The sequence below is a fragment of the Melozone crissalis genome, unplaced genomic scaffold (genome assembly GCF_028551555.1).
Source record: "Melozone crissalis strain CALT ecotype California unplaced genomic scaffold, PUWL_Pcris_2 ptg000054l_1, whole genome shotgun sequence".
Classification (NCBI taxonomy): domain Eukaryota; kingdom Metazoa; phylum Chordata; class Aves; order Passeriformes; family Passerellidae; genus Melozone; species Melozone crissalis.
Window position 1 is genome coordinate 22,217 of NW_026535832.1, and position 24,762 is coordinate 46,978.

The 24,762-nt window shown below is 57.6% G+C and overlaps 3 protein-coding genes and 1 non-coding gene across 5 annotated transcripts; 3 read left to right on the forward strand and 1 right to left on the reverse strand.

Annotated features, from left to right (window-relative positions):
- Nucleotides 1-1,384: 1,384 nt before the first annotated feature.
- Nucleotides 1,385-10,544, forward strand: EEF2 (eukaryotic translation elongation factor 2). The gene is made up of 15 exons (XM_054286632.1): nt 1,385-1,487; nt 2,104-2,318; nt 2,999-3,180; nt 3,263-3,474; nt 4,134-4,312; nt 4,586-4,691; nt 4,934-5,047; nt 5,194-5,332; nt 5,943-6,138; nt 6,280-6,538; nt 6,739-6,846; nt 6,927-7,280; nt 7,989-8,171; nt 9,063-9,195; nt 9,920-10,544. The coding sequence occupies exons 1-15, from the start codon at nt 1,485-1,487 to the stop codon at nt 10,111-10,113; spliced, it is 2,577 nt and encodes an 858-aa protein (XP_054142607.1). The 5' UTR covers nt 1,385-1,484; the 3' UTR covers nt 10,114-10,544.
- LOC128943759 (small nucleolar RNA SNORD37) lies at nt 4,748-4,816 on the forward strand. Its single transcript, XR_008483763.1, has one exon. It is a non-coding gene; the product is annotated as a small nucleolar RNA SNORD37 (small nucleolar RNA).
- Nucleotides 10,545-10,728: 184 nt separating the features above from the next.
- Nucleotides 10,729-15,656, forward strand: DAPK3 (death associated protein kinase 3). 2 transcript variants are annotated; one of them, XM_054286634.1, is made up of 9 exons: nt 10,729-10,812; nt 11,742-11,885; nt 12,954-13,314; nt 13,762-13,891; nt 14,044-14,092; nt 14,195-14,221; nt 14,322-14,474; nt 14,881-14,926; nt 15,064-15,656. In XM_054286634.1, the coding sequence occupies exons 2-9, from the start codon at nt 11,824-11,826 to the stop codon at nt 15,604-15,606; spliced, it is 1,371 nt and encodes a 456-aa protein (XP_054142609.1). In that variant the 5' UTR covers nt 10,729-10,812; nt 11,742-11,823; the 3' UTR covers nt 15,607-15,656. The 2 variants fall into 2 exon arrangements, with proteins under 2 accessions (XP_054142609.1, XP_054142610.1); XM_054286635.1 differs by having other exon boundaries at nt 10,758-10,842.
- Nucleotides 15,657-18,089: 2,433 nt separating this feature from the next.
- On the reverse strand, nt 18,090-24,523 carry NMRK2 (nicotinamide riboside kinase 2). The gene is made up of 8 exons (XM_054286641.1): nt 24,471-24,523; nt 22,808-22,898; nt 21,674-21,722; nt 21,288-21,459; nt 20,417-20,488; nt 19,410-19,516; nt 18,926-19,011; nt 18,090-18,833 (listed from the first exon to the last, which is right to left on the reverse strand). The coding sequence occupies exons 1-7, from the start codon at nt 24,494-24,496 to the stop codon at nt 18,926-18,928; spliced, it is 603 nt and encodes a 200-aa protein (XP_054142616.1). The 5' UTR covers nt 24,497-24,523; the 3' UTR covers nt 18,090-18,833.
- Between the last annotated feature and the right edge of the window lie 239 nt (nt 24,524-24,762).

Sequence of the window (24,762 nt, forward strand, 5' to 3'; positions counted from 1 at the left end):
CAGGGCAGGGCCCGGTGGGCTCGGCCCGAGGTTCCGCGGCCGTCCCCGGTGAGCAGGGAAGGGAATGGGGAAGGGTCCCGGTACCCCGGTTCCCGGGTAAGGGAGGGCAGAGCAGGGGGATCTCCTGGCCAAAATTTTCTCCATGTCAGCAATGTCCCAGAGACCCCTGAGCCTTCGTTCTCCCTTCTCCAGTCAGTGTTTGTGCCCCTTTCTGCAACTTAACCCAGCGCTAATTAACAATACCTTCCAAGTTATAATAACAGTAAATATTTTCAATAATAATATTATTAGTAATAACAACAATAACAACAATAATTATATATGTGTATATTGTACTTGGCATCTTTCTCCCGATAGGCAGCTCCAGTCTCTGCTCTGGGACAGGAAAGGAGTCCAGGAACAGCTGGAGCTGTGTCAGGGGTTTGGGATGGACCTCAGGGAAAGGTTCTGCCTCTGAGGGTGCTGGGCACTGCCCAGGCTCACCAGGGAATGGGCACATTCCCACCCTGCCAGAGCTCCAGGAGCCTTTGGGACACGCTCTGGGACAGGGTGGGGTTGTTGGGGTGTCTGTGCAGGGCCAGGGCTGGATGGGGTTTTGGGCAGGAATTCCTGGCTGGGAGGGTGGGAAAGGGCTGGGATGGAATTCACGGAGCAGCCGTGGGCACCCCTGGATCCCTGGCAGTGCCCAAGGCCAGGCTGGAGCCCCCTGGGATGGTGGAACATCCCTGCCATGGCACTGGCTGTTCCTCCGTGTCCCTTCCGACCCAAACCATTCACTCCGTGATTCCTGCCGGCTCTAAGGCGGATGAGGGCGCACAGGGATGGTGTGGAGCCCGGGCGCTGAGGTCGGTGCCAGCCCGGTGTCCCCGGGCCCGGCGGGAGCTCCGGCCGCTGCTGCCCCCGCGCTCCTCCCCGCCCGCAGGGGGCGCTGCAGCACCGGCCCGCCCGGAGCATGCGCACTGCGGGCACCCTGCGGGACCGGGGCGGGGCGGGCCGGACCCACTGGAGCCCGGGACCGCTGCCTGCCACCGGGCTCGGCCGTACCGCCTTCTGCTAGTGCCGAGCCCCCGTGCCCGGCTCTGAGGGCGGCCTCACCGACCCCAGTGCCCTGGGCCGGTTCTTCACCCCTCCCGCTGCCGGTGTGACTTTCAACCCGCTGCAGCCCGGGCGGGGCGGGGCTGTCCCTGCCAGTCGCTGTTCCCCCCGGTGTCGCCTCGCTGTAGCCCCTGTGCAGCCGCGGGGACACCCACGTGGTGCCGGCGAGGCGGAACAGCCTCCCGACCATAGAGTCCGCGGGATAGAGCGGCGCGGCCGCGCACGCGCTCTGCGCAGGCCCCGCCCCTCGGCGGCGCCGCCCTATAAGACGGCTCCGGCTGACGTCAGCGCTCTCTTCCGCCCGCTCTGCGCTCGCCAGCGAGACAGGGCCGAGCCGCCGCCATTGCCGTGACCCCCCCGCCCCGCAGCATCCGCCGCCATCCGCCACCATGGTGAGCCCCCGCCTCCCCCCGCCGCTCCCGGCGGGATCGGCGGCCGCCGCGCTTCCCGTATCGCCGGGGATGGCGGTTCCGCGGCCGCCGCGGGTCACACGGTGGTGGCTGCGGCCTGTGCTGCCGGGCTGGGCCGCGGCTGCGGGGCGAGGGTGGGGCGGCGAGAGGGAGCCGGTCCGGGCGGCCGTGACACCCCCGGAGCCGGCAGGAGCCGCCGGTGTCGGTGCCGGGGCTGCCGTTGGCCCGCGGGGCTCGGGAGCGGCCGCGCTGATGTGGCAGCGCGGTGGTGGCGGCGCCGGGGACGGGGCGCTGCGGTGCCGGTCGTGCCTTATGTAACGCTGCGGTCTGGGCTGTCACCGGCACCCGCACCGGCCCGGGCTCGGCTTTGGGGGCGATTTGTGCCCCGTACCCGCTGACACCGCGGCTTGAGGGACACGGGGCAGGGAGGGGTTGGTGCCGCAGCCCCGCTGCGGTGCCCTTGCTGCGGGTTGTGTTGTCAGCCAGGCAGAGGTGGTGTCACCGCGGTTATGGCAGGTATTTACGGGCGATTCGGCTTCCTTGGAATCGCCAAAGCTGTTATTGTACACGCTGAGTCCCCCTTCTCTCCTCCCTCAAGGTGAACTTCACAGTAGACCAGATACGGGCCATCATGGACAAAAAGGCCAACATCAGGAACATGTCCGTGATCGCCCACGTGGACCACGGCAAGTCCACGCTGACGGATTCCCTGGTGTGCAAGGCCGGGATCATCGCCTCGGCTCGGGCCGGCGAGACCCGATTCACCGATACCCGCAAGGACGAGCAGGAGCGGTGCATCACCATCAAATCCACGTGAGTGCTCTCCCTCGGGCTCCTGCTGCTCCCTGGGCTGGGCTCCTCCAGGAAGTGGAAGAAAATTTGGTGTAGTCCAGAAGCTCATCTCTGCTCATGAGGGTCTTGAATGATGGAGCAAGCTTGTGCTCAGTCATTGAGCAGTTCTTTGCTGGGCGCTGGGGAAGCAGGAGCTTCATCCTCCCAGTTGAGCACCAGGATTGTTGGATGTCCTGTGGATGCAGTGTGGAGACCCTTAGGAGCATCTCTGGGGATGTTCCTGGTGGCTGTGCTGCCACAGGGAGTGTGAGGACTCTGTGGCACTGGAAAAGGGTTTGGATTAGTAAGAAAACCTTAAATCCATGATTTGGGAATGGAACCCTTTATGGGTGCTGGAGAACTGCAGGGAGTTGGAGGAGGTTGAGATTCTGGAGGATGTTGTGGTTTAGGAAGGACAGGTTGTAGCCTGTGCTCCTGTTATCTCACACCCTGACCTCTCTGGAATACACTTCAGGAAATCCTAGAGCCCAGCATTCAGGTTGGAAAAGATCTCCAAGGTCACCAACTCCATCCTTGTCAACCAGAGCAGAGCACTGGGTGCCACCTCCAGTGGTGGCAGCAGTTTGTGTGGGGCAAAACACTTCTAAACTTCAGAGAAGAACAACACAGATCATCATTTTAATGGTTTCTCTTTCTTTCAGAGCCATTTCTCTGTTCTATGAGCTCTCTGAGAATGACTTGGCCTTCATCAAGCAGAGCAAGGATGGTTCTGGTTTCTTGATCAACCTCATTGACTCCCCTGGGCACGTGGACTTCTCCTCAGAGGTCACTGCAGCCCTGCGAGTCACTGACGGTGCCCTGGTCGTCGTGGACTGTGTCTCTGGTGAGGTTTCGTGCAGCTGGAGAGGATTTTGGGGGATTTGGAGCTGGGATAGCTCACTGCTAACTGCGGGTGTGTTTGGCAGGCGTGTGCGTGCAGACAGAGACCGTGCTGCGTCAGGCCATCGCCGAGAGGATCAAGCCCGTGCTGATGATGAACAAGATGGACAGAGCGCTGCTGGAGCTGCAGCTGGAGCCAGAGGAGCTGTACCAGACCTTCCAGCGCATCGTGGAGAACGTCAACGTCATCATCTCCACCTACGGAGAGGGAGAGAGCGGCCCCATGGGCAACATCATGGTGAGGGAGGCTCTGGGCATGGGATGGAGCCACTGTGGGGAGAGGGAGCAGCTCCCTCCTCAGGGAGAGTTCCCTGTCCCAGGTGGAGGACAGGGATTGTGAGGGTGCCTCAGCTCCCAGGCTTGGGATGGCTTGGGGCTCCTGCTGGCTCCTCTCCCAAATTTCCTGTTCAGGGCCTGAGCAAATAAAGGCTGGGATTGGTGCCCAGAGCAGCTGTGGCTGCCCAGTCCCTGAAAGAGTCCAAGGCCAGGCTGGATGGGGCTTGGAGCACCCTGGGGTTGTGGAAGGTGTCCCTGCTCATGGCAGGGGTGGAATGGGATGGTGTTAATGGTGCCTTCCCACCTTAATGTTCCTGGGAAGGGAGCAGGGCTGTGGGTGTCAGGTTCTGAGGACAAGCTGGAGGTGTCCAAGCCTTCCTGCTCCTCCTGGGAAGAATGGGAGTCCTACCTGCACATGAACCTAGGCACACACCTGCTGGGAGTGGAGGAAAACCAACCCAATTCTATGGTGCAAAGCTAAACTGGTGCCTGTCCCAGCCCTCAGAGTGGTCACTGGGACAGAGCTATTCACAATCTCAGTGTCCCATTTTGTGCTGGGGTGTTTTGGGATGGGCTGAGCTGCTCCCCTGACCCAGCTCTGCTGTTCCTGTTCCCCCTCAGATTGACCCGGTGCTCGGGACCGTGGGCTTCGGCTCGGGCCTGCACGGCTGGGCCTTCACCCTGAAGCAGTTTGCTGAGATGTACGTGGCAAAGTTTGCTGCCAAGGGAGATGCCCAGCTCAGCCCGGCCGAGCGTGCCAAGAAAGTCGAGGACATGATGAAGAAGCTGTGGGGAGACAGGTGAGGAGGGGATGGTGGTGATGGAATTCCAGATCAGCTCTGCATGGCTGCAGCCTGGCACTGCAGAGGGTGGGTAAGGGGGCAGGGTGTGGTTGTGCCTGGTTTAACAGGAGTTAATTACATTTGGGTGAGTGCTGGAAGGCTGAAGGAGGGGGAAGGCAGGAAATGGCTCTTCCTCAGCAGCCCTGGGCTCTGCCCTGAGCAGGCAGAACAAGCTGTGTGTCTGGAGCTGACCTGAGCGTGGACATTTGTCTGATTTCCTTCTCCCTGCAGGTACTTTGACCCTGCTACTGGCAAATTCAGCAAATCTGCCACCAGCCCTGATGGAAAGAAACTGCCCAGGACCTTCTGCCAGCTCATCCTTGACCCCATCTTCAAGGTGAGTTCCTCAGGTTCCTCCTTGGCCGGCACCTCCCGCTCTGCGCTTCTGTTCCGTGCGTGATGATGGAAAATTTCTTCACTTTGACCTGACGCGTTTGATTGAAGAAATTCAGCTGTCTGACACACCTGGGGGCACATGGGCTGTGTCCCCTGGGGGGAGGCTGGGTGCTGAGGAGGAGCAGGAGTTCTCTGCAGCTGCTCCAAACTGGGTCAGTGCTCCAATGGCCGCTCTTGTCGCAGGTTTTCGATGCAATCATGAACTTCAAGAAGGAAGAGGCTGCTAAACTGATTGAGAAACTGGACATCAAGCTGGACAGTGAGGACAAGGACAAGGAGGGCAAACCCCTGCTGAAGGTGAGGCTGGTCTGAGTTCTCTGGGGGGCAGCTGAGCAGTTGTGCTGCTCCAGCTGTGTCAGCATCATCCTACTTGGGAGGTGGGGAAGGAGGAGGAGGTGAGCCCTGTTGGGAACCCTCTGACTGGGTCCTGCTGCTCTGCCCAGGCCGTGATGAGGCGGTGGCTGCCAGCTGGAGATGCCCTGCTGCAGATGATCACCATCCACCTGCCTTCCCCCGTCACAGCCCAGAAATATCGCTGCGAGCTGCTCTACGAGGGCCCCCCTGACGATGAGGCTGCCATAGGTAGGAGGAGCTGCTGCTTTGCTGCCAGGTTTCAGCTCCAGCACACCTGTAACCAGCTTGTTCTCCGTGTGCATGGCTCAGGAGTGTCTGGGATTGAATCTGTATCTTTTCTAGCATGGGTCAAACAGTTTAGTGGCTCACAGCTCGGTTCTGGAGCACTGAGCTGACTGAGTAGTCTCAGAGTAGCCAGAGGATCTATCTTAACCTAGATTTGTTGAAGACATTCTTTGGTGATGTGATCTTCCATGGAATCTCAGAATAGATTGGGTTGGAAGAGATCTTGGAGGTCAGCCCCATCTCCTGCCATGGGCAGGGACCCCTTCCACTGTCCCAGGCTGCTCCAAGCCCTGTCCAGCCTGGCCTTGGACACTTCCAGGGATCCAGGCACAGCCACAGCTGCTCTGGGCACCCTGTGCCTCCCAGGGAACAATCCCTTCCCAATATCCCATCTATCCCTGCCCTCTGGTAGCAGGAAGCCATTCTCCATTTCCTCTTGTCCAGACAAAAGCCCTGGGGCTGGGACAGTGGGTGCAGGTCTTGAGTTGGGTTTTGGGCTGGGTACCAGATCCATCAATACCTCTGGGCTAAGCTGGTCTCTCTCCCCTGCCAGGCATTAAGAACTGTGACCCCAAAGGCCCCCTGATGATGTACATCTCCAAAATGGTGCCAACCTCTGACAAGGGACGCTTCTACGCTTTCGGCCGTGTCTTCTCTGGTCTCGTCTCTACTGGCTTGAAAGTCAGAATCATGGGACCAAACTACACCCCTGGCAAGAAGGAGGATCTGTACCTGAAGCCAATTCAAAGGTGCGTCCTGGCTGGGGTGTTGAGGGGTTCTGGTGCTGTCTCAGGTCTCTTCTCGTGTCTGAGGCCTGTCAAGGTGCTTGGCTATGGGCTCAGTGGGATCTCAGCCCCTTCCCAACCTCACTAACCCACCTTTCCCTGCAGGACCATTCTCATGATGGGCCGCTACGTGGAGCCCATCGAGGACGTGCCTTGTGGAAACATCGTGGGGCTGGTTGGTGTGGACCAGTTCCTGGTGAAGACTGGAACCATCACCACCTTCGAGCACGCCCACAACATGAGGGTGATGAAGTTCAGCGTCAGCCCCGTGGTGCGCGTGGCCGTGGAGGCCAAGAACCCGGCTGACCTGCCCAAGCTGGTGGAGGGGCTGAAGCGCCTGGCCAAGTCTGACCCCATGGTGCAGGTGAGTGGGTAATTCAGGAATGGATCCAGGGGTGCTGCCTCCACTCCTGGGGAAGTATTGAGTTGGGTGTTGGTCCCTGGCTTGGTGCGGTGGGGAGAACATCTAGAGCTCTGTGGGTCAAAAACAAAAAACACAGAGTTGCTGGTGTTTGTGGCTGTGGCTCGTTCTGAAGCTTCACCTGCTGTTCCTGCTGTTCCCAGTGCATCATTGAGGAGTCTGGGGAGCACATCATCGCTGGCGCCGGGGAGCTGCACCTGGAGATCTGCCTGAAGGACCTGGAGGAGGACCACGCCTGCATCCCCATTAAGGTAGAGAGGCTGAGCGCTGGCTGAGCTCAGGGTTGGGGATTTATCCAGCTGTGGTTCCTCACACCCCCCCTGTCCCGCAGAAATCGGATCCCGTGGTGTCGTACCGCGAGACGGTGAGCGAGGAGTCCAATGTGATGTGCCTTTCCAAGTCCCCCAACAAACACAACCGGCTGTACATGAAGGCGCGGCCCTTCCCCGACGGGCTGGCCGAGGACATCGACAAGGGCGAGGTGTCGGCGCGCCAGGAGCTGAAGCAGCGGGCGCGGTACCTGGCCGAGAAGTACGAGTGGGACGTCACCGAGGCCAGGAAGATCTGGTGCTTTGGGCCCGACGGCACCGGCCCCAACATCCTCACCGACATCACCAAGGGAGTGCAGTACCTCAACGAGATCAAGGACAGCGTGGTGGCCGGCTTCCAGTGGGCCACCAAGGAGGTGAGGCACGGTGTCTTGGTCTGGGTGGCATCCGTGGTTCTACACTTCCTTATTTTTTTAGTGTTTCTCATGAAACAAAGTGTAATATCTGGACAGGCCAATGAATAACACAGCTGGCTTCAGGAGGAAAGATGCTCTGAGGGTCTTTGCTTTATCTAGCAGTTATTTTCAGGATTAGACAGGACTGCAGGGTAAATTGACAAACTGGGAACAGCAACAGGAAGGATTCATTTTCCTGTTTACCATTCAGTTTCGGTCTGAGGGATATTTCAGGCCAGCAACTTCTGTGACATTACTGAGACAAAAAAAAAATTTCCCTTGGCCAAATACTTGGGTTTCAGCACCATAAATGTGTGACCGCTCTTGTGGCTTTAACCTCAGAGCTGATCACGAGGATGCTGCAGTCTGGCACAGGGCTGGGAGCTGGTGCCGCTTAAGTTGGGAAAGGTCTCCCAGAGTCCAACCTTTGTAGGTCTGAAGGTTCATCCCTCAGCAGGGAGATCGAGTGGCGCCTGGGTGGGCTTGCTGCTCAAGGAGCTGCTTCCTACAAAGGTTTGAAGGTTCATCCCTCACCAGGGAGGTCGAGTGACTCTTGGGTGGGTTTGCTGCTCAAGGAGCTGCTTCCACAGAGCTCCTGTGAGCCAGGGGAGCAGCACCCATGTGGCCGTGCCCAGGCTGGTGACGTGTGCCCCCGTTGTGCCCTGGCAGGGGGTGCTGTGTGAGGAGAACATGCGCGCCGTGCGTTTCGACGTGCACGACGTGACCCTGCACGCCGACGCCATCCACCGCGGCGGCGGCCAGATCATCCCCACGGCGCGGCGCTGCCTCTACGCCTGCGTGCTGACCGCCCAGCCCCGCCTCATGGAGCCCATCTACCTGGTGGAGATCCAGGTGAGCAGCCCTAGTGGGATATTCACCAATATCACACGTGGGACCTGCCTCGGCTTGGCTGGCCCTGGGTGCTGAACCACCCCGCAGACACTTTTGGCTGGCTGGGTGTGTGGTGTTTCTCCCCACAGACACTTTTGGCCAGGTGGGTGTGTGGTGTTTCACCCCACAGACACTTTGGGCTGGCTGGGTGTGTGGTGTTTCTCCCCACAGACACTTTTGGCCAGGTGGGTGTGTGGTGTTTCACCCCACAGACACTTTGGGCTGGCTGGGTGTGTGGTGTTTCACCCCACAGACACTTTTGGCTGGTTGGGTGCTGCAGCTGGACGCTTGGAGACAAGTCCAGGCTTTCAGGAGCTCTGGTGGTGCTGGGATGGAGCCTCCTCCATGGAGGTTCTGCTCCTCAGGTTTTCCTCTGTGGAGAAGCTTTAAGGCAATGGTGGAGGAAAGGAGTCGGTTCTGATGGAGGGTTTGGATCCAGAGCTTTATTCTGGGCTCTGAATGCAGCACCAGCTCCAACAGAACTCCCTGAGCCCGTGGTTGCTGCTCCTTTGAACACCGAGGGAAGGGGTAGGGAGCCACCAAGCAGGGACAGGAGGGGAGGGACAAAGGGACAAAGGACACCTGGATGGCCCAGTGGCCCCCAGGGGTAGAGGGCATCCTTTGAATCTGCCCAATCCCTTCTGGAATTCCAGGACTGACAGACAGTGCTGGGCAGGGGTCAGGATGGGGAAGGGAGAGGTGACTGACACACCTGGGAGGGAATTTTTGAGGGAGGGACCCAGGTTCTGAGGTAAACCCTGAAATCACAATACACCCCAGCCCCTGGCAGCCCTCAGGGAAGGGGGGACAGCAGCTGGGTGCAGTCCTGACCCCAGTCTGTCTCTCCTGCAGTGCCCTGAGCAGGTGGTGGGAGGCATCTATGGAGTGCTGAACAGGAAACGTGGCCACGTGTTTGAGGAGACCCAGGTGGCCGGGACCCCCATGTTCGTGGTCAAGGCCTACCTGCCTGTCAACGAGTCCTTTGGTGAGTCCTGGGGCCATCCTGGGAGGGACAGCCCTGGGCAGGGCCTCAGGAGATCCTTGGGTTGAGCTGTCCACCCAGCACTGAGCCGTGTCCCCAGGTGCCACATCCACACAGACGGGGACTCCAGCCCTGCCCTGGGCAGCCGTGCCAGGCTTGACCATCCTTCTGGGAAAAAACTTAACCTAGAAATCTCCAGCCCTCCCTTGGTACAGCTTAGGGGTGTTCCCTCTCATCCTGTCACTTGTTGTCTGGGAGAAGGGACCAAGGCTGCAGGACATTTTGGGTTGGAAGGGACATTTCAAGGTGTTTCAGTGCCACCCCTGCCATGGGCAGGGACACCTTCCACTATCCCTGGCCTTGGACATGTCCAGGGATCCAAGGGCAGCCACAGCTGCTCTGGGAATTCATCCCAGCCCTTCCCAGCCAGCAATCCCTTCCCAATATCCCATCTATCCCTGCCCACCGGCAGTGGGAATCCATTCCCTGTGTCCTGTCCTTCCATATGCTTGTCCAAAGTCCCTCTCCAGTTTTAGACTTTGGAATGGTCTCTAAGTTCTTCCTGGTGCCTTCTTTCCATTCCCACCTCCCGTTGGTTGGGATCTCAGGAGGCTTTTGAGAGCTGCTCAGGGTTCCTCCATGGAAAGGAAGAAAGTTCTATCCATGGACGCAACATTGAACTTCAACCACTCCTGTCCCACCTCACCTTTTGTCTTGTCCCTCGCAGGTTTCACAGCAGATCTGAGGTCCAACACGGGTGGCCAGGCCTTCCCCCAGTGTGTCTTTGACCACTGGCAGATCCTGCCCGGGGACCCCTTCGACAGTACCACCAGACCAGCCCAGGTGGTGGCCGAGACCCGCAAGCGCAAAGGGCTCAAGGAAGGAATCCCTGCCCTCGACAACTTCCTGGACAAACTCTAATGACACTCATGGAACTCTGGGAGAGCAGGAAAAGTTTAATTAATTAGCGTTACCACCCATGCCGCCAGGGGCTAGACGCCTGTGACCACCATCTTGTTAATTAAATGGGTTTCATAGCGATTTTGAGAACTTCAAATGAGGAAAACAAAAAGAAAAAAAAACGCCTTATAGGTTTCTGTGTTGCACATGACTCATCTTTGCCATTGTAACTAAAACATTTCCACTAGATCTGCCCAATTCTGTATTTATTTGACTCAAAAAAAAAAAAATACTGCTGCAGAATGGCCTGGAAGGGAGTGGGGGCGTGCTTAAAGAGGACAAGGAAAATGGGGGGAAAGAGAGAGGGGGTGAGAATGCCTTATCTGCAGCGTGACTGTCCGTCGTGCCCATCGCCGCCTGTATTAGTGCCACTGGAATTAATAAAATTGGATAAATGGTGACGAAAAGTGAATTTTTTGGGGGTTTTTAAGGGTGAGGGTGGCGCCCTCTGGTGGGAGTGAGGGGGAGGTGCTACCTTGGCCACGCCCACCCGCGAGCCTCGGGGCGGGGCCTCTGCCGGGGAGTGGGCGGGGCTTGGATGAATGGGGGTGCTGCGATGTGGGCGGGGCTTCATGCGGAGGTGGGCGTGGATGGTGTAGGAGGGGGCGGGGCCTGCTGTGCTGGAATGTGGCGGCGGCGACGCGGGCGGCGGCGGCCCAGGTTGGGAACGGGGGCCGGTGCTGATGAGGGGTCCGTGAGGGGCCGTGTGGGACCGGGAGGGGTCGTGCGGGTACGAGAGGGGTGATGGACGGAGGCTGCGTGGCGTGGGGAGCGAGGGATGGCGCGGGGAGCGGTGCGTGCGGGTTGTGAGGCCTGTGGGGCGGGGTGGGGAAGGAAAGGGAGGAATGGGGGGGCTGTGGGTGTGGGGGCTGTGGGGCTGGGAGGGGCTGCGGGTCGGGAAAGGGGTGGAGAGGGATTGGGGGGGCTGTGGGATGGGGAGGGGCGGTGTGGGAGCGGATTGGGAGGGGCTGGAAAAGGAGGGGTAGGGATTGGGATGGGGAGGGATTGGGGGCTGTGGGTGTGAGAGGGGCTCTGGGGAATTGGGGTGCAGAGGGGCTGTGGGACAGGGAAGGGATGTGCCGGGATCGGGAGCTGAGTGGGTCTGGGGGCTGTGGGGCAGGAAGGGTCAGCGGAGGGGAAATGGGCCAGGAAAGGGATGAGGATTGGGTGGACAGCGGGTGTGGGGCCTGTGGAGCAGGGAGAGGCTGTGATCCCCTTCCCTTCTCTATCCCCGGGGTTTTGGGGTGTGGTGAGACCGGGGAATGAGCCCGTGGTTCTGCCGCCCGGCCCGGGGCTGTGCATCCCCCGGGATCGCTGTGCTGGGTGTCGGTGTGATCTCCGGGACTCAGCCCCCCTATTCCCGGTGCTGATCCCTGGTTGTCGGTGTGATCTCCCGGGACTCAGCCCCCTATTCCCGGTGCTGATCCCTGGTTGTCGGTGTGATCTCCCGGGACTCAGCCCCCCTATTCCCGGTGCTGGTCTGTGGGTATCAGTGTGAGCTCCGGGACTCAGCCCCCCTATTCCCGGTGCTGATCCCTGGTTGTCGGTGTGAGCTCCGGGACTCAGCCCCCCTTCTCCCGGTGCCACAGGTGCTGATCCCCGGCTGCTCCCGCTCCTGACACCCAGCGCTGGCAGCGGCGGGGCGGCTCCCGCTCCGAGGGCCCCGCAGCCATGTCCACCTTCCGCCAGGAGAGCGTGGAGGATTTCTATGAGATGGGAGAAGAGCTGGGCAGGTGAGGCTCATCCCGCTGCCTTCTCGGGGGTCTCCATGGCTGCAGCCCTGCCGGGAGCTCCGCTGGATCCGCCCGCTGGGTCCCCCGGTGTCCCTGTGCCCCTCCGCAGGCAGCAGGGCCGGGGCTGTGCGCAGTCAGGCATCTCTGGCAGATGGAGATTTTTTTAAAAGCGTTAATTAACGTTGCTCCCGGTGGAGCTCCGGTCCGGGGCTGGCGGCTTCCGGCTCTCCTCGCCTGGCCCCGCGCCTGTGGGAGGGATCCAGGGTGACTCAGAGCCCGCAGATGGGATTTAATCAGCCGGGATGCAGAGGCGGCGCTGGGGGAGTCGCCTGCCTCGGGATCCTGCAGCGCTGCCTCGGCCGTGGCCCCTCCTCGGGCACTGGGGCAGCAAAAGCGTTCTGGGTCACTTAAGTGGGTTTTTATCAAAGCAGAGGAACTTCCAGGAGTTACTCCGGGTTCTTTTGCCTCTCTGTGGCTGGGGTTGTTTGTGTGCCATGGGGAGGGATGTGGTGGCCATGGCTGGACCCACTCTGCCCCCCAGGGCTGTGTCCCTGGCCACGATCCTGGGCTGTATAAAGGTGTAAAGGAGTCTCCCTTGCCATGATTCAGGGATGGATAAAGAAGTCTCCCTGACCATGATTCCGGGATATACAGAGGTGTAAAGGAGTCTCAGGTCCAGGTGCAGTCTCTCTGATTTCAGGCATTTTCCCTCTACCTGCTTTCTCCATCAGGGCTTTGGGGTCTCCCGGGACCACTGGGCTCTGGGGTTTGCTCCAGGAGTGGGTGGGCATCCCCAGATCCCAGCTCATGGCACTCCTGGGATGAAACCCTCATCCTGCAGTGCCCAGGCAGGCCGTGCTGAGCTCCCTCTCTCATGGCACTCCTGGGATGAAACCCTCATCGTGCAGTGCCCATCGTGCAGTGCCCATCGTGCAGTGCCCATCGTGCAGTGCCCATTGTGCAGTGCCCAGGCAGGCTGTGCTGAGCTCCCTCTCTCATGGCACTCCTGGGATGAAAGCTCATCCTGCAGTGCCCAGGCAGGCCGTGCTGAGCTCCCTCTCCCCGCAGCGGGCAGTTCGCCATCGTCAGGAAGTGCCGGGAGAGGAAGACGGGGCTGGAGTACGCGGCCAAGTTCATCAAGAAGCGGCGGCTGTCGTCCAGCCGCAGGGGCGTGAGCCGCGAGGAGATCGAGCGCGAGGTGGACATCCTGCGCGAGATCCAGCACCCCAACATCATCACCCTGCACGACATCTTCGAGAACAAGACCGACGTGGTGCTCATCCTGGAGCTGGTGTCCGGCGGGGAGCTCTTCGACTTCCTGGCCGAGAAGGAGTCGCTGACGGAGGAGGAGGCCACGCAGTTCCTCAAGCAGATCCTGGACGGGGTGCACTACCTGCACTCCAAGCGCATCGCCCACTTCGACCTCAAGGTGAGCTCTGGGAGCTGCAGACACCCTGGGAGCAGGGATGGGCCCCGGGGGGGCTCTGGGAGCTGCAGACACCCCGTGTTCAGCACTGGAAGCAGGCATAAACTCCCAGGTGGGGTCTGGAAATCAGTGCTGAGGAGTGGGGGTGAGTGCACTCCTGCAGAGCAGTGGGGCTGGGGCCTGGGGTCTCATCCTCTCCTCTGGTTCTTGGGATCTCTCCCAGCTTGAGACACTCATCCTCCCCTCTGGTGTTTGGGATTTCCCTCAGTTTGAGGCACTCGTCCTCTCCTCTGCCTCTTGGGATCTCTCCCCATTTGAGGCACATCTCTCCACTGCTGTTTGGGATCTCTCCCAGCTTGAGCCACTCATCCTGTCCTCTGGAATGAGGAGCCCAGGGCAGCTCCCCCAGGCTGCTGTGTAGGCACAGCCCCAGCTCCTCTCCCCCCACAGCCAGAGAACATCATGCTGCTGGACAAGAACGTGCCAAACCCTCGCATCAAACTCATCGACTTCGGGATCGCCCACAAGATCGAGGCTGGCAATGAGTTCAAGAACATCTTTGGGACCCCAGAGTTTGTAGGTGAGCATTCCTGGGGGCTCCTCGGGGTACTGAAAGCTTTGGATTAACCCTGGAGAGACACCCAGCACTGCGGTGCTGCTGCCAGGATGTGTCCATGGGGCCAGGCTCCCTTCCCCCACAATAAATCCATTTTCTCCCCTTTCCTCCTAAAGCCCCAGAAATTGTGAACTACGAGCCCCTGGGGCTGGAGGCCGACATGTGGTGAGTGATTCCCCTCCTGAGCCCCTTCCACGGCTCCAGCAGCCAAACCCCTGGTGCCAAAAGCTCTGTGGGACTTCATCCTCCTCTCCCTCTCTCTTCCAGGAGCATCGGGGTCATCACCTACATCCTGTGAGTATGAGGCAGCTCTGGAGGGGACAGGGCTGCAGGATGAGCCCCCCCACCTCGGGCTGGAGCCTTTTTGGGGTGTCCCAACCCACTCTCTCCTCAGGCTGAGCGGAGCCTCCCCGTTCCTGGGGGAGACAAAGCAGGAGACGCTGACCAACATCTCTGCTGTCAACTACGACTTCGATGAGGAATATTTCAGCAACACCAGCGAGCTGGCCAAGGACTTCATCCGCCGCCTGCTGGTCAAGGACCCCAAGTGAGGGACAGGGAGCAGAGCTGGGGTGTCTCTGGGAGAGGGGACAGTCCCCCCTGGCCACCCTGCTGTGCACAGGCAGCTCCCTCTCTCCTGCCTGGCCAGGGTGGGGTGAATCTGGGATCACCCCGAGGGTGCAGGAGCTCCACTGGGGTTTGGGAGGGTTTGAGCTGGGCCCCCAGGGCTCTGGGTTTGGGAAGGAGCAGTGGGGACAGGAGGTTCCCACCGGATCCTCTGCCTGTTTCTCTTGGGAGGCAGTTTGAGGGGTCGGGGGCTGGATGCAGCTCCTGCCTGGGGTGCCCTGAGTGCAGCAAGGCTCAATCACAGGATCCAAGCTGCTTTTGCAGGGCTGTAACAGGGAGAGAGGAGCAGAGCCTCTGCCCTGATCCCAGCCTTGCTGTGCTTGCAGGAAGCGAATGACCATCGCCCAGAGCCTGGAGCACCCTTGGATTAAGGTGAGAAGTCAAAGAATCGGCATTTTTGGGTGCCTGACCCCCCGAGGCCGGGGCTCTGCTGCTCCCCCAGCCCTGTGGGGACCGGTTTGGTGTCACTGCCTGTGACACCGCTGCAGCCACCGCTGTCCCCGCCGCAGGTGATCAAGAGGAGGAACGTGCGCAACGAGGACAGCGGCAAGAAGCCCGAGCGGCGCCGGCTGAAGACCACGCGCCTCAAGGAGTACACCATCAAATCCCACTCCAGCATGCCCCCCAACAACACCTACATCAACTTCGAGCGCTTCTCCAAGGTCATGGAGGAGGTGGCTGCGGCCGAGGAGAGCCTCCGAGAGCTGGGCAGGAACAAGAAGTCCTTCCAGGAGGACATCGAGGCGCTGCTGTCCATCTACGAGGAGAAGGAGTCGTGGTACAAAGAGGAGAACGAGAGCATCAGCCAGGACCTGCGGCAGATCCGGCAGGAGCTGCACAAGACGGAGGCGCTGAAGAAGCAGGCGCAGGAGGAGACCAAGAGCGTGGTGCAGGCGGCCAACGGGCTCAAGCGGCGCTACCGCAAGCTGGAGAACCACTACGAGGCCCTGGCCAAGCAGGTGGCCTCGGAGATGAAGTTCGTGCAGGAGCTGGTGTGGTCCATCGAGAGGGAGAAGCTGCAGAGCAGCGAGGGCGACGGCAGCATCCGCTAACCCTGCTCAGCCCCGGGGGCTGCGCTGCTCCCCGGTGCCCCTGCTCCTCCCTGGGGCTGCACTGCTCCCCATTCCCTCTGCTCCTCCCTGGGGCTGGGGCTGCTCCCAGTGCCCCTGCTCCTCCCTGGGGCTGCACTGCTCCCCATTCCCTCTGCTCCTCCCTGGGGCTGGGGCTGCTCCCAGTGCCCCTGCTCACCCCCAGTGCCCCTGCCCATCCCCAGGGGCTGCTCCCAGTGCCCCTGCTCACCCCCGGTGCCCCTGCCCATCCCCAGGGGCTGCTCCAAGTGCCCCTGCTCACCCCCGGTGCCTCTGCTCACCTCCTGGGGCTGGGGCTGCTCCCTGGTGCCCCTGCTCACCCCCGGTGCCCCTGCTCACCCCCGGGCAGTGCCCCAGCTCGGTGTTAAGGGGGGGGTTTGTGCCTCCCTGGAGCCCCTCCTCGTGGTGCTGGGGCTGTGCCACGTGCAGCTCCTGCCTGGCTCCTGTCCCTGCACTCCCCCGGACGTTTGTCCCCCCCTGTCACCCGGGTCCCCGTGCTGCCCCAGTGCCCCGTGGTGGGGTTGGTGGGCAGAGCTCCCCTCTGCACTGCAGCAGCAGCAGCAGCCACGCACGGGCTGGGACCAAGGACTGATCCCTGCGTGGCCTCACGCTCCGCAGCCCCCCTGCACCCCACATTCCCCCCAGGCTGCTGCACCCCTTGTCCCCCTGTCCCAGCCCTGGCTCCCCCTTTTCCCACAATAAAGGTTTCTGTCTAGTGGGGTGGCTGCCTCAGCTCCTGCCATGGAGGGACAGGGCTTGGGAGGGAGATCAGGATGAGCCCTGTGGTGACAACTCCGCCACTGTGCTCCCATCCCAGAGGGACTTCCTTAATTTGGGGAGAAAATGCATTTTATTCCTTGTGAAACCCAGTGCTGGTGGGTGAGCTCGCTGTGGGCATGGAGGGAGGTCTGGGGGTGCTTTGTGGGGTGTTCCCAGGCTGGGGGAGTCCCCAGCTCCTCTTGCCTGAGATCCCTCACTCCTGGGGACAGGGGGAGCCAGGTCCCAAAGCGTTCTCACGTTCCAGAGAACACCAGGGCAGGGAGCACGTTTCCCCGGGAGCACCGCGGGCTTCCCGACTGCCTGCGGCCCCTGGAGCCCAGCTCCAGCAGAATTTGATCCGGGGAATCACCAGCCAAATGCCAAATGCCAGCGCATGGCAGGCATCCCCCTGGCTGGCCAGGGCGGCTCCACCTCCAGCTCAGCCCCAGGCCCAGGGGATTTGCTCCATTTAGGGTTTATTTGTCACTCCTCTGTGTCCCCTATGTCTCCCTGGGGATCAGGAGGGCTGTGCCCCCTGTCCCTGTCCCTGCTGACGTCCCAGCAGGTGCAGGTTTCACCCCCATGCACGGGACACGTGGAGCTGTGATCATTTAATCTGCCCTGGTGTTCCCTGCCAAGGCTCTTGGCTCCCAGGGGAGGTGACGTGTCCAGGGCTGTCCCAGTGTCCAGCAGGGCCACCAGCCCTGGCCACGTGAGTGAGGGGACACCTGGGGGCTCAGGGTGCCCATCCAGGCCCTGTGTGTGGGGCTGGTGCAGCCGCAGCTCTGCAGGGGCAGTGGGTGAAAGGATGTGTGGAAATGCCATAGCCCCGGCTGTTCCCGGGCTGGGCAAAGGGCACATAGTGAGAAACATTTCCTGCATTCTCCTCCTGCCCAGGCTTTGGGTTTCACCCTCCCAAAAGGCTCCTGGAAGTCACCGGTCACTCACCCCGGCCCCGGAGCAGCAGGGGGATCTCACTCACGTGGGTGCACGGAATGACACCAGAATAGCTCTAAAATAGCAGAATTTGGGGGGTGATTCATGATGGCACAAATCTCCTCCTCCTGAGGCCCGCAGGAACGGGCTGTGCTGCCCCTGGGGGTTCCAGCACTGTGACATTCTGCTCCAGTCCCCTCTCAGCAGCTGGAGCTGCCACCCCGCCCTGACGTTTCCCCTCTGTGGACAGACACCAAAATTCCTTTTTTAGGCTCCCATTTCTGCTTCCCAGAGTTTGGCAGGAGATGGGAGCGAGGGCTTTTCCCTTATAAGTCTTCCCAAACCCCAAACGCTTCTGAGCACTTCAACCAACCGGTGCAGGCAGAGGAAACCCCAGGGCTGCATCCCCTGGGCTGTGCTGAGCTCTGGGCAGGGCTCACAGCAGTGTCCCTGCCTGGGGACAGTGCCATCACTGTGGGGTGGTGTCCCCACATCCCTTTCTGGCCCTGCCATCCCTGCCTGGGACAACAGGGAAACCATCGGGGTGGGACGAGGACAAGGAGAGGGATCTGGCTCCCCTCGGGCTGCTGAAAGCCCCCCTTGGTGGGTTTTTGGGTTATTAACTAAAATTAAATTAATGAATTAAAAGCAGCTGCTTTTCCAGAGCGGTTTTTAATTCAGGCCCCAAAATCTTGTATGGGCAGGCCCCACACACATTCAGGGATGGCACTGCCTGGCACTGCCCTCTCAGGCTGAAATCTGGATGCTGTTTTACCTTTAACACCTGAAATGGTTTAGGGAAGCACAGTTCTCATTTCTCTTCAGGGATGGCACTGCCCTCTCTCTCAGGCTGAAATCTGGATGCTGCTTTACCTTTAACACCTGAAATGTCTCCAAGGGAAGCACAGTTCTCATTTCTCATTCCCTGAGAAATCCCCCAGTTCACCTCATGGTTTAAATTCACAAACTGAGCCATTCCCACCTGGCTGGGCCATGTGAGCACCCAAACCCAAGCAGTGACACGAGGAAGGAGCTTTGAGGATTTCCAAACACCCAGGAAAAAGGGGCTGCTGTTGTGTTCTGGGTGAGCTTCACACCCATTTTATTGCAACAAAGCTGAGTGATGAATTAAACCAGGGCCTCAGAAGGAGACTGAAGTGGATTTTTACTGAGTTGGTGATGTTACAAACAAGCCTTGCACGAAGCCTTTCTGTCTGCAGCAGCTCTCTTTGTTTTCCCAGCACAGCTCTACTTGCTCTGCTATAAAAATGCTGTTTCCAGCTTCTCTGTAAGCCAGCAGAATATAAAATAATTAAAAAATAAAGCCCACCCAGGCCATCCTGTCCATGTGGTGGGAATAAGTTATCCTCAGTTTTCAATTATATACAGAAGGGACTTGCCAAAGGGCAGTGGGAGAGGAGTTCACACAAATCCCCACTCCCACTTCCCAGTATTATTTACATCGCTGTACACGGATCTTCGGGGTCCTCCCAACCCTGGAAAGGTGAAGGGAAAAAGGGTGAGCCCCAAACTGTGAAATTCCCCGAACAATCCCTCACCCTCCACCCTCTGCAGTTTAATTAATTACCTATGAGCAATTTAGGAGCTTGTTGTGAATGTCTTCAAACACTTGGTTGTAGAGTTCATCCCTGGACTTCAGGCCATCTAAATAAACTGGGAGAGAAAAGGGGGAGTCAGGCTGGGCTTCCCATCAGGATAAGATTTTAGGGGATTGATTTTTAAATATTTCATATTTTAGTGACCCAAAAGACAACTTGGAGAAACAGAACCATCCTGAAAATATAATGGCCTGTGAAATGCTTATCCATTATAAATCCCTTCTTTTGCTTTTGGACTTTTTTGTCCCCTCTGAGTCTTTAAGGGTACATTGCAAAGGGGAGAAGTTCTTAGCTCTGAAACTGCCAGCATTTATCCAAAGCAGGCCAGGATTACAACTTGGGAGTAAAAATATCCCCCTGCGTCATCCCAGTGGAAGTCTCCTGGAATGAAATCACCCAATTCCTGAAATCCCAGTGCCAGGAGTGAAGGGTTTGTGTCTGGGGAACACTCACCCACATCCACCCCCGAGTCCTCCATCTCCTTCCTGTGTTTGAGGTACATGGGCCACACGTGGCCGTCGAACAGGCCCGGGGGGTCGGGCACGGTGTAATTCCGTGTACTGCAATTAATTACATGGAGAAGGAATTAATTCATTCAGGGAGGGGGCCTGGGTGCAGCCGGGGTGTTGGGAAAATGAATTCTCATGGAAAGGGCTGTGAGGGATCAGCACAGGCTGCCCAGGCAGTGCTGGAGTGCCCATGGCTGTGTTTGGGCACCTGGGGACGTGGTCAGTGGCGAGGGGTTCATGGCTGGGCTCCATCTCAGGTCCTCTCCAAGCCCAGCCCGTCAGTCCAAGCTGACCACATCCAACTCCCTTCCTCCCCTTCTGGTCAAACTTCCCACTCTAATCCAGCTCATGGCACCAACACATCCCAGAACTGTGAATGTCCATCCCTGGCAGTGCCCAAGGCCAGCCTGGGGTGCTGGGAGGTGTCCCTGCCATGGCAGGGTTGGCATCAGATGATCTTTAAGGTCCTTCCAACCCCAACCCCTCCATGATTCCATAGGATCACCTTTAAGGACCTCCCAACCCCTCCATGATTCCATAGGATCATTTTTAAGGACCTCCCAACCCCTCCATCATTCCATAGGATCACCTTTAAGGACCTTCCAAACCCTCCATGATTTCATGAGATGACCTCTAAGGACCTTTAAGGTCCTTCCAACCCCAGCCCCTCCATCATTTCATGAGATGACCTTTAAGGACCTTCCAACCCCTCCATGATTTCATGAGATGGCCTTAAAGGACCTTCAAGGTCCTTCCAACCCCAGCCCATCCATGATTTCATGAGATCATCTTTAAGGACCTTTAAGGTCCTTCCAACCCCAACCCCTCCATGAGATGACATTCAAGGACCTTCAAGGTCCTTCCAACCCCAGCCCCTCCAGGCCTCCATGGCCCAGAGCAGTGTGAAGGACAGGAGGGCAGGGCTGGATGCCCACCCAGGGATGTTCTCACCTCCTCCTCCTCTTGCACTCCTCGTAGGGCACTGCCAGGTAGTAGCGAAGGTCAAAGAGCTCGATCAGAGGTCTGGGGAGGGGACAGGGACAGAACGTGGAGATGTCACTTTTAATGACAGCAAAAAGCATGAAATCAGCCCAGACACCACAGAAATCTCTCTGCCTCTATGGGGTTTGTGTCTGTTGAAGAAACCCAAGGGTTTGTTAACTCACAACCACGTAAAGCTCCTTTCTGAAGGGCAGAATGGCCCAAGCAGGGACTTTTCCCACCCAAACAGCCCCACTGGTCCTGAGGGGGATCAGAGGGGATCCTGTGGAGGATCAGGCTGGGAACCCTGGCTCTTCCTACATCATTCCAAAATCAGCTTGCAGCAAAATCCGGGACAGGGCAACTCCTCAACTCACGTTCATGGAACTGTCCAAGGGCAGGCTGGATGGGCTTTAAGGTCCCTTCCAAACCCTTCTGGGATTCCATGGTTCTCCACAAACACCCAGGAGCTGTCTCTGCCCCACTTGCTCCTCAGTGCAGTCAGTGTTACACAAGCACAGCAGAGAGCTGTTCCTGAATTCCAGCAGATTCCAGGCAGGGAATGGATTATTGCCTTGCTCTTTGGGGGGATGAGGGGAAACCTGCAAAACTCCTGCTCTGAAACTCCCCTGGAGTTCAAGGCTCTGCCCTAAATCAGAACTTAAATTCACCTCACTTCTACATTTAGGAGTTAATTTTACATTTTTCAGCAGGAAACTCTCCGGGCTGAGAATTCAGAACAAGGCAGGAAGGCGAAATCAGTAAAAAGGAACTTTTAGCTCTGGCACGAGGGATTTAAGGATCTTCCCTGGCAAACCATGAAGAGTTCTCCAAACCTTACTTGTAATTATAGAGCAGGAAGCCTTCAATGACCAATATATGGATATCTTGGGAGGCTGGCTCTCTAGAGCCAGGTGTGACATTCACCCCGTGCGAGCGGGCAAACTTCACTGGGTTCTCAATCCAGGCCCGCACTGTGCTCACCAGGGCCTCCATGTCCAGGGAATCCAGCACTGCTCAGGAGAAAGGGGTGGGTGGGAAAAAGGGACACCATCAAACACCATCACCCACCACGGGCTCCAAAGAATAAAACAGATTGAGCTCGGTAAAGTTACAATTACGGAAATTTACTGTTAAAGCTTTTTATAGCAAAAAAAAAGAAAAAAAAAAGAAATACTTAGGAAAAGAATATACATTACTGCATCCTATAGGGAACACTGCTCTTACCATCCCACTGCTTAAAGCCGTCTTCCCCGACTTCTATTTGATCTTGTGGCTGAAATATAGTGAGCAATAAAACATTGCTGCAACCTCAGCGGGATCAGTTCCCTCCGATGCCATCGGCACCTGGCACCGCTGCCACACAACCACCCCTGGCACTGCCAGCCACAGCCCCAGCTGGGCCTGCAGGGACAGCTACAGCCCCAGCCCCAACTGGGAGGCTCCCTTGGCTCACTCAAACCACTCTGGATAAAGATTTTTATGTTAATCGGTGAAATACTACAGGGTGTTGTTTGTAAATCACACAGGAGTTTTAAAGTGCTGATACAGTTAAATAAGTGTTAGAATGTATGGTTTTTTTAGAGTAGGTATTTGAACTCCTCTACTAAAAATGCAGGTAGGTATGGCAGCACTTTGGTTGCTCAGTTACTGCTTTCCTCGTGCTGGCATTCACTCAAAAGAGAAGTTACAGATTTTTATGGAAAATCAAACAGAATGCCTCCCCCAAGGGCTCCTAAGTGATCAAATCTGTGCAGCACAGACTGAGCACACCATGCTGGGGCTGGAGCAATTCATGTTTTGGGGATGATCCACAAGTGCTCCAAATCCATCCCTGCATCTCTTGGACTTCCATGTGTGGTGGGGTCCAGGGACGTCCTCATTCCCATGAAATGTGCAGGGTTTAGGAACACTCTGCACTCCCTGGCAGAAGTCTTCTGCATTAATCTCTGCGATATTTTAATTAGGTTCTAATACAGATCTATCAAAGTTCCCCCATAAAACCCCCTTTCCATATTTAAACCAGCACAGAGGTGGTTAAGTCCTAGATCACAATTAACCAATCTCATTCTTAATTTTATAAAATAACATGGGAATCCCAATATGGAGAAAATCATTCATGCAGAGCACAGTAAATAACCTCTGCCTGAATTCAGTACTAAATTTAAATCGGTTGTTAACATTTAAAGGCTCCTGTGGCATTTATAAAGGTCAGGAACTCCCCATCTGCCCAGTCATTTAAAAATCAAATAAATATATATATAAAAACCCCCACAAAACCAGAAAGCTTGTGACTCCTAAGCTGTCAAAACTGACTTGCCCTGCATGTACAATTAACACTGCAAGGAAGAGGAGACTCACCTTGAAGAAATCATCCTGATGGACCACGCAGCAGTTGGGCAGCGCCTTGACGAGCCTGTTGGTCAAGGTGGTTTTGCCACCATTGGTGACCCTGCAGGGAGCGGGGCGAGACGGAGGTGGAAGAATCGCATTAGAACCCCGGAGCCCCGCGGCGGGACAGACACCGATAAGGAGCCGAGCCCTGAGGGATCCGAACCCCGCCCGGCAGCCCCTGAGGGGACCCGGGCACGGACCCTGCGAGATCCGAACCCCGCCCGGCGGCGGGAGCCCCTGAGGGGACCCGGGAACGGACCCTGAAGGAGCCCCTGGGGGGACCCCGGCATTGACCCTCAGGGTCCCCATCCCCTCTCGCGCCCCCCGTTTGAATTTCCCGCCCCTCCCGCGCCGCTCGCCGATTGGCTGCGACTCCAGCCCCACCTTTTCCCCGGCTGCCGATTGGCTGTGGCCGCCCCTCCCGGTCCCGCCCCTTTCCAGAACCCGCGCGCGCGCGCGCTCGGCCGCGTGTAACGGCCCCGCCGGTTCCCGCGCGCGCGCAACGGAGGCGCTGTGGGGGAGCGCGCGCGCGCGGCCCGCCATGGCCGGTCCCTCACAGCCCGGGTTCCTGAGGGGCCGCCATGGCTGGTCCCTCACAGTCCGCACACCTGAGGGGCCGCCATGGCCGGTCCTTCACAATCCAGGCTCCTGAGGGAGCGGTGCCGCCATGGCCAGTCCCTCACAGCCCGGGCTCCTGAGGCAACGGGGCCCCCATGGCCGGTCCCTCACAGCCGCAGCCCCGCTGCTCAAGATGGAGCGGCCTCGCTGCCCTCACACGCCCCATAAACCGTTTAATATAAAAGCCCTAAATAACTTAACTATTCCTCCCTTTTTTTTAAACCTGAGGCGGTATAAATCCCTCGGTCGCATATTATTAATATATTATTCTAATAACCCGTATTACCCTTCACTGTTCCATTTCCGGAACTCCCGCCGCACTCTCACCCCGTCCCAGCACGAGCACACTTTAAATCCTGCTTTTTAAAATTAAAATCAATGCCCTTTTAGACACCAACACCCCATTTTATTAGAAATGGGATTTTCCCCCTCTTCGTCTTTCAGAGAAAATTTTAAAATAATTTTCTTGGTCTATCTGGCCTCTAAATTTACTTGAGTGTTTTTGCCATCTCAGCATCTCTCCTGTTAAAACTATAAAAGGATAAATAAAACTGTGGATGAAAGTATCTCCAAAAATATATAAACGTATAAGTATAACATTTGTATATAAAAATATGTAGATAACACAAATAAGTATATAAAATGTATATAAAGTGTATATAGATAAGTCTGTATGAAAGGATGTGCTGCTCTCCGTTGAAGCAGCATCCATCCTTTAAATCCTATAAAATATATAAAAGGATATATTAAATAAAAGGACGTCTAAAAGTACATATTAAGATATAAATTAAAGAATATATAAAAGTGGATGTCTTTAAAGTGTGTCTTAAATAGACCCTGCTGTATTTAAGCCCCACGAATTAGCACTCATCAAGTTGCATCATCTCTCAAATCCTATATCCCGAATATCCTCACATATCTCAAATCCTATTTCCCACATACTAAACCAGAAATATCCCAAAAATTAAACCAGGAAAAACATAAAATAAGCCAGATTTTGGCAGACTCTTACCCTCCGATGCCTATAATATATTTCATTTTGCCGAGTCGCCTCTTGAGCCGGAATGTGGCGAGGGAGGAGGGGCGGGGGGAAATAAAATCGGGAAGGCTGAGAGAACTTAAAGCGGAACAAAACCCGCGCTGTCCCTTCTCCTTTTTATTCCGCTGGCTCTGCTCTGCCTCCCCGAGCTTTTCATTGAGGAAAAGGCGCTCTTGGGGCGGATTTATAGGGCCGTGTCCCCGCCCCGGAGGAGCCCTGTGACCGTCATGAGCCGCGATGTCACGTTCGGGGCAGGGCCGGCCAA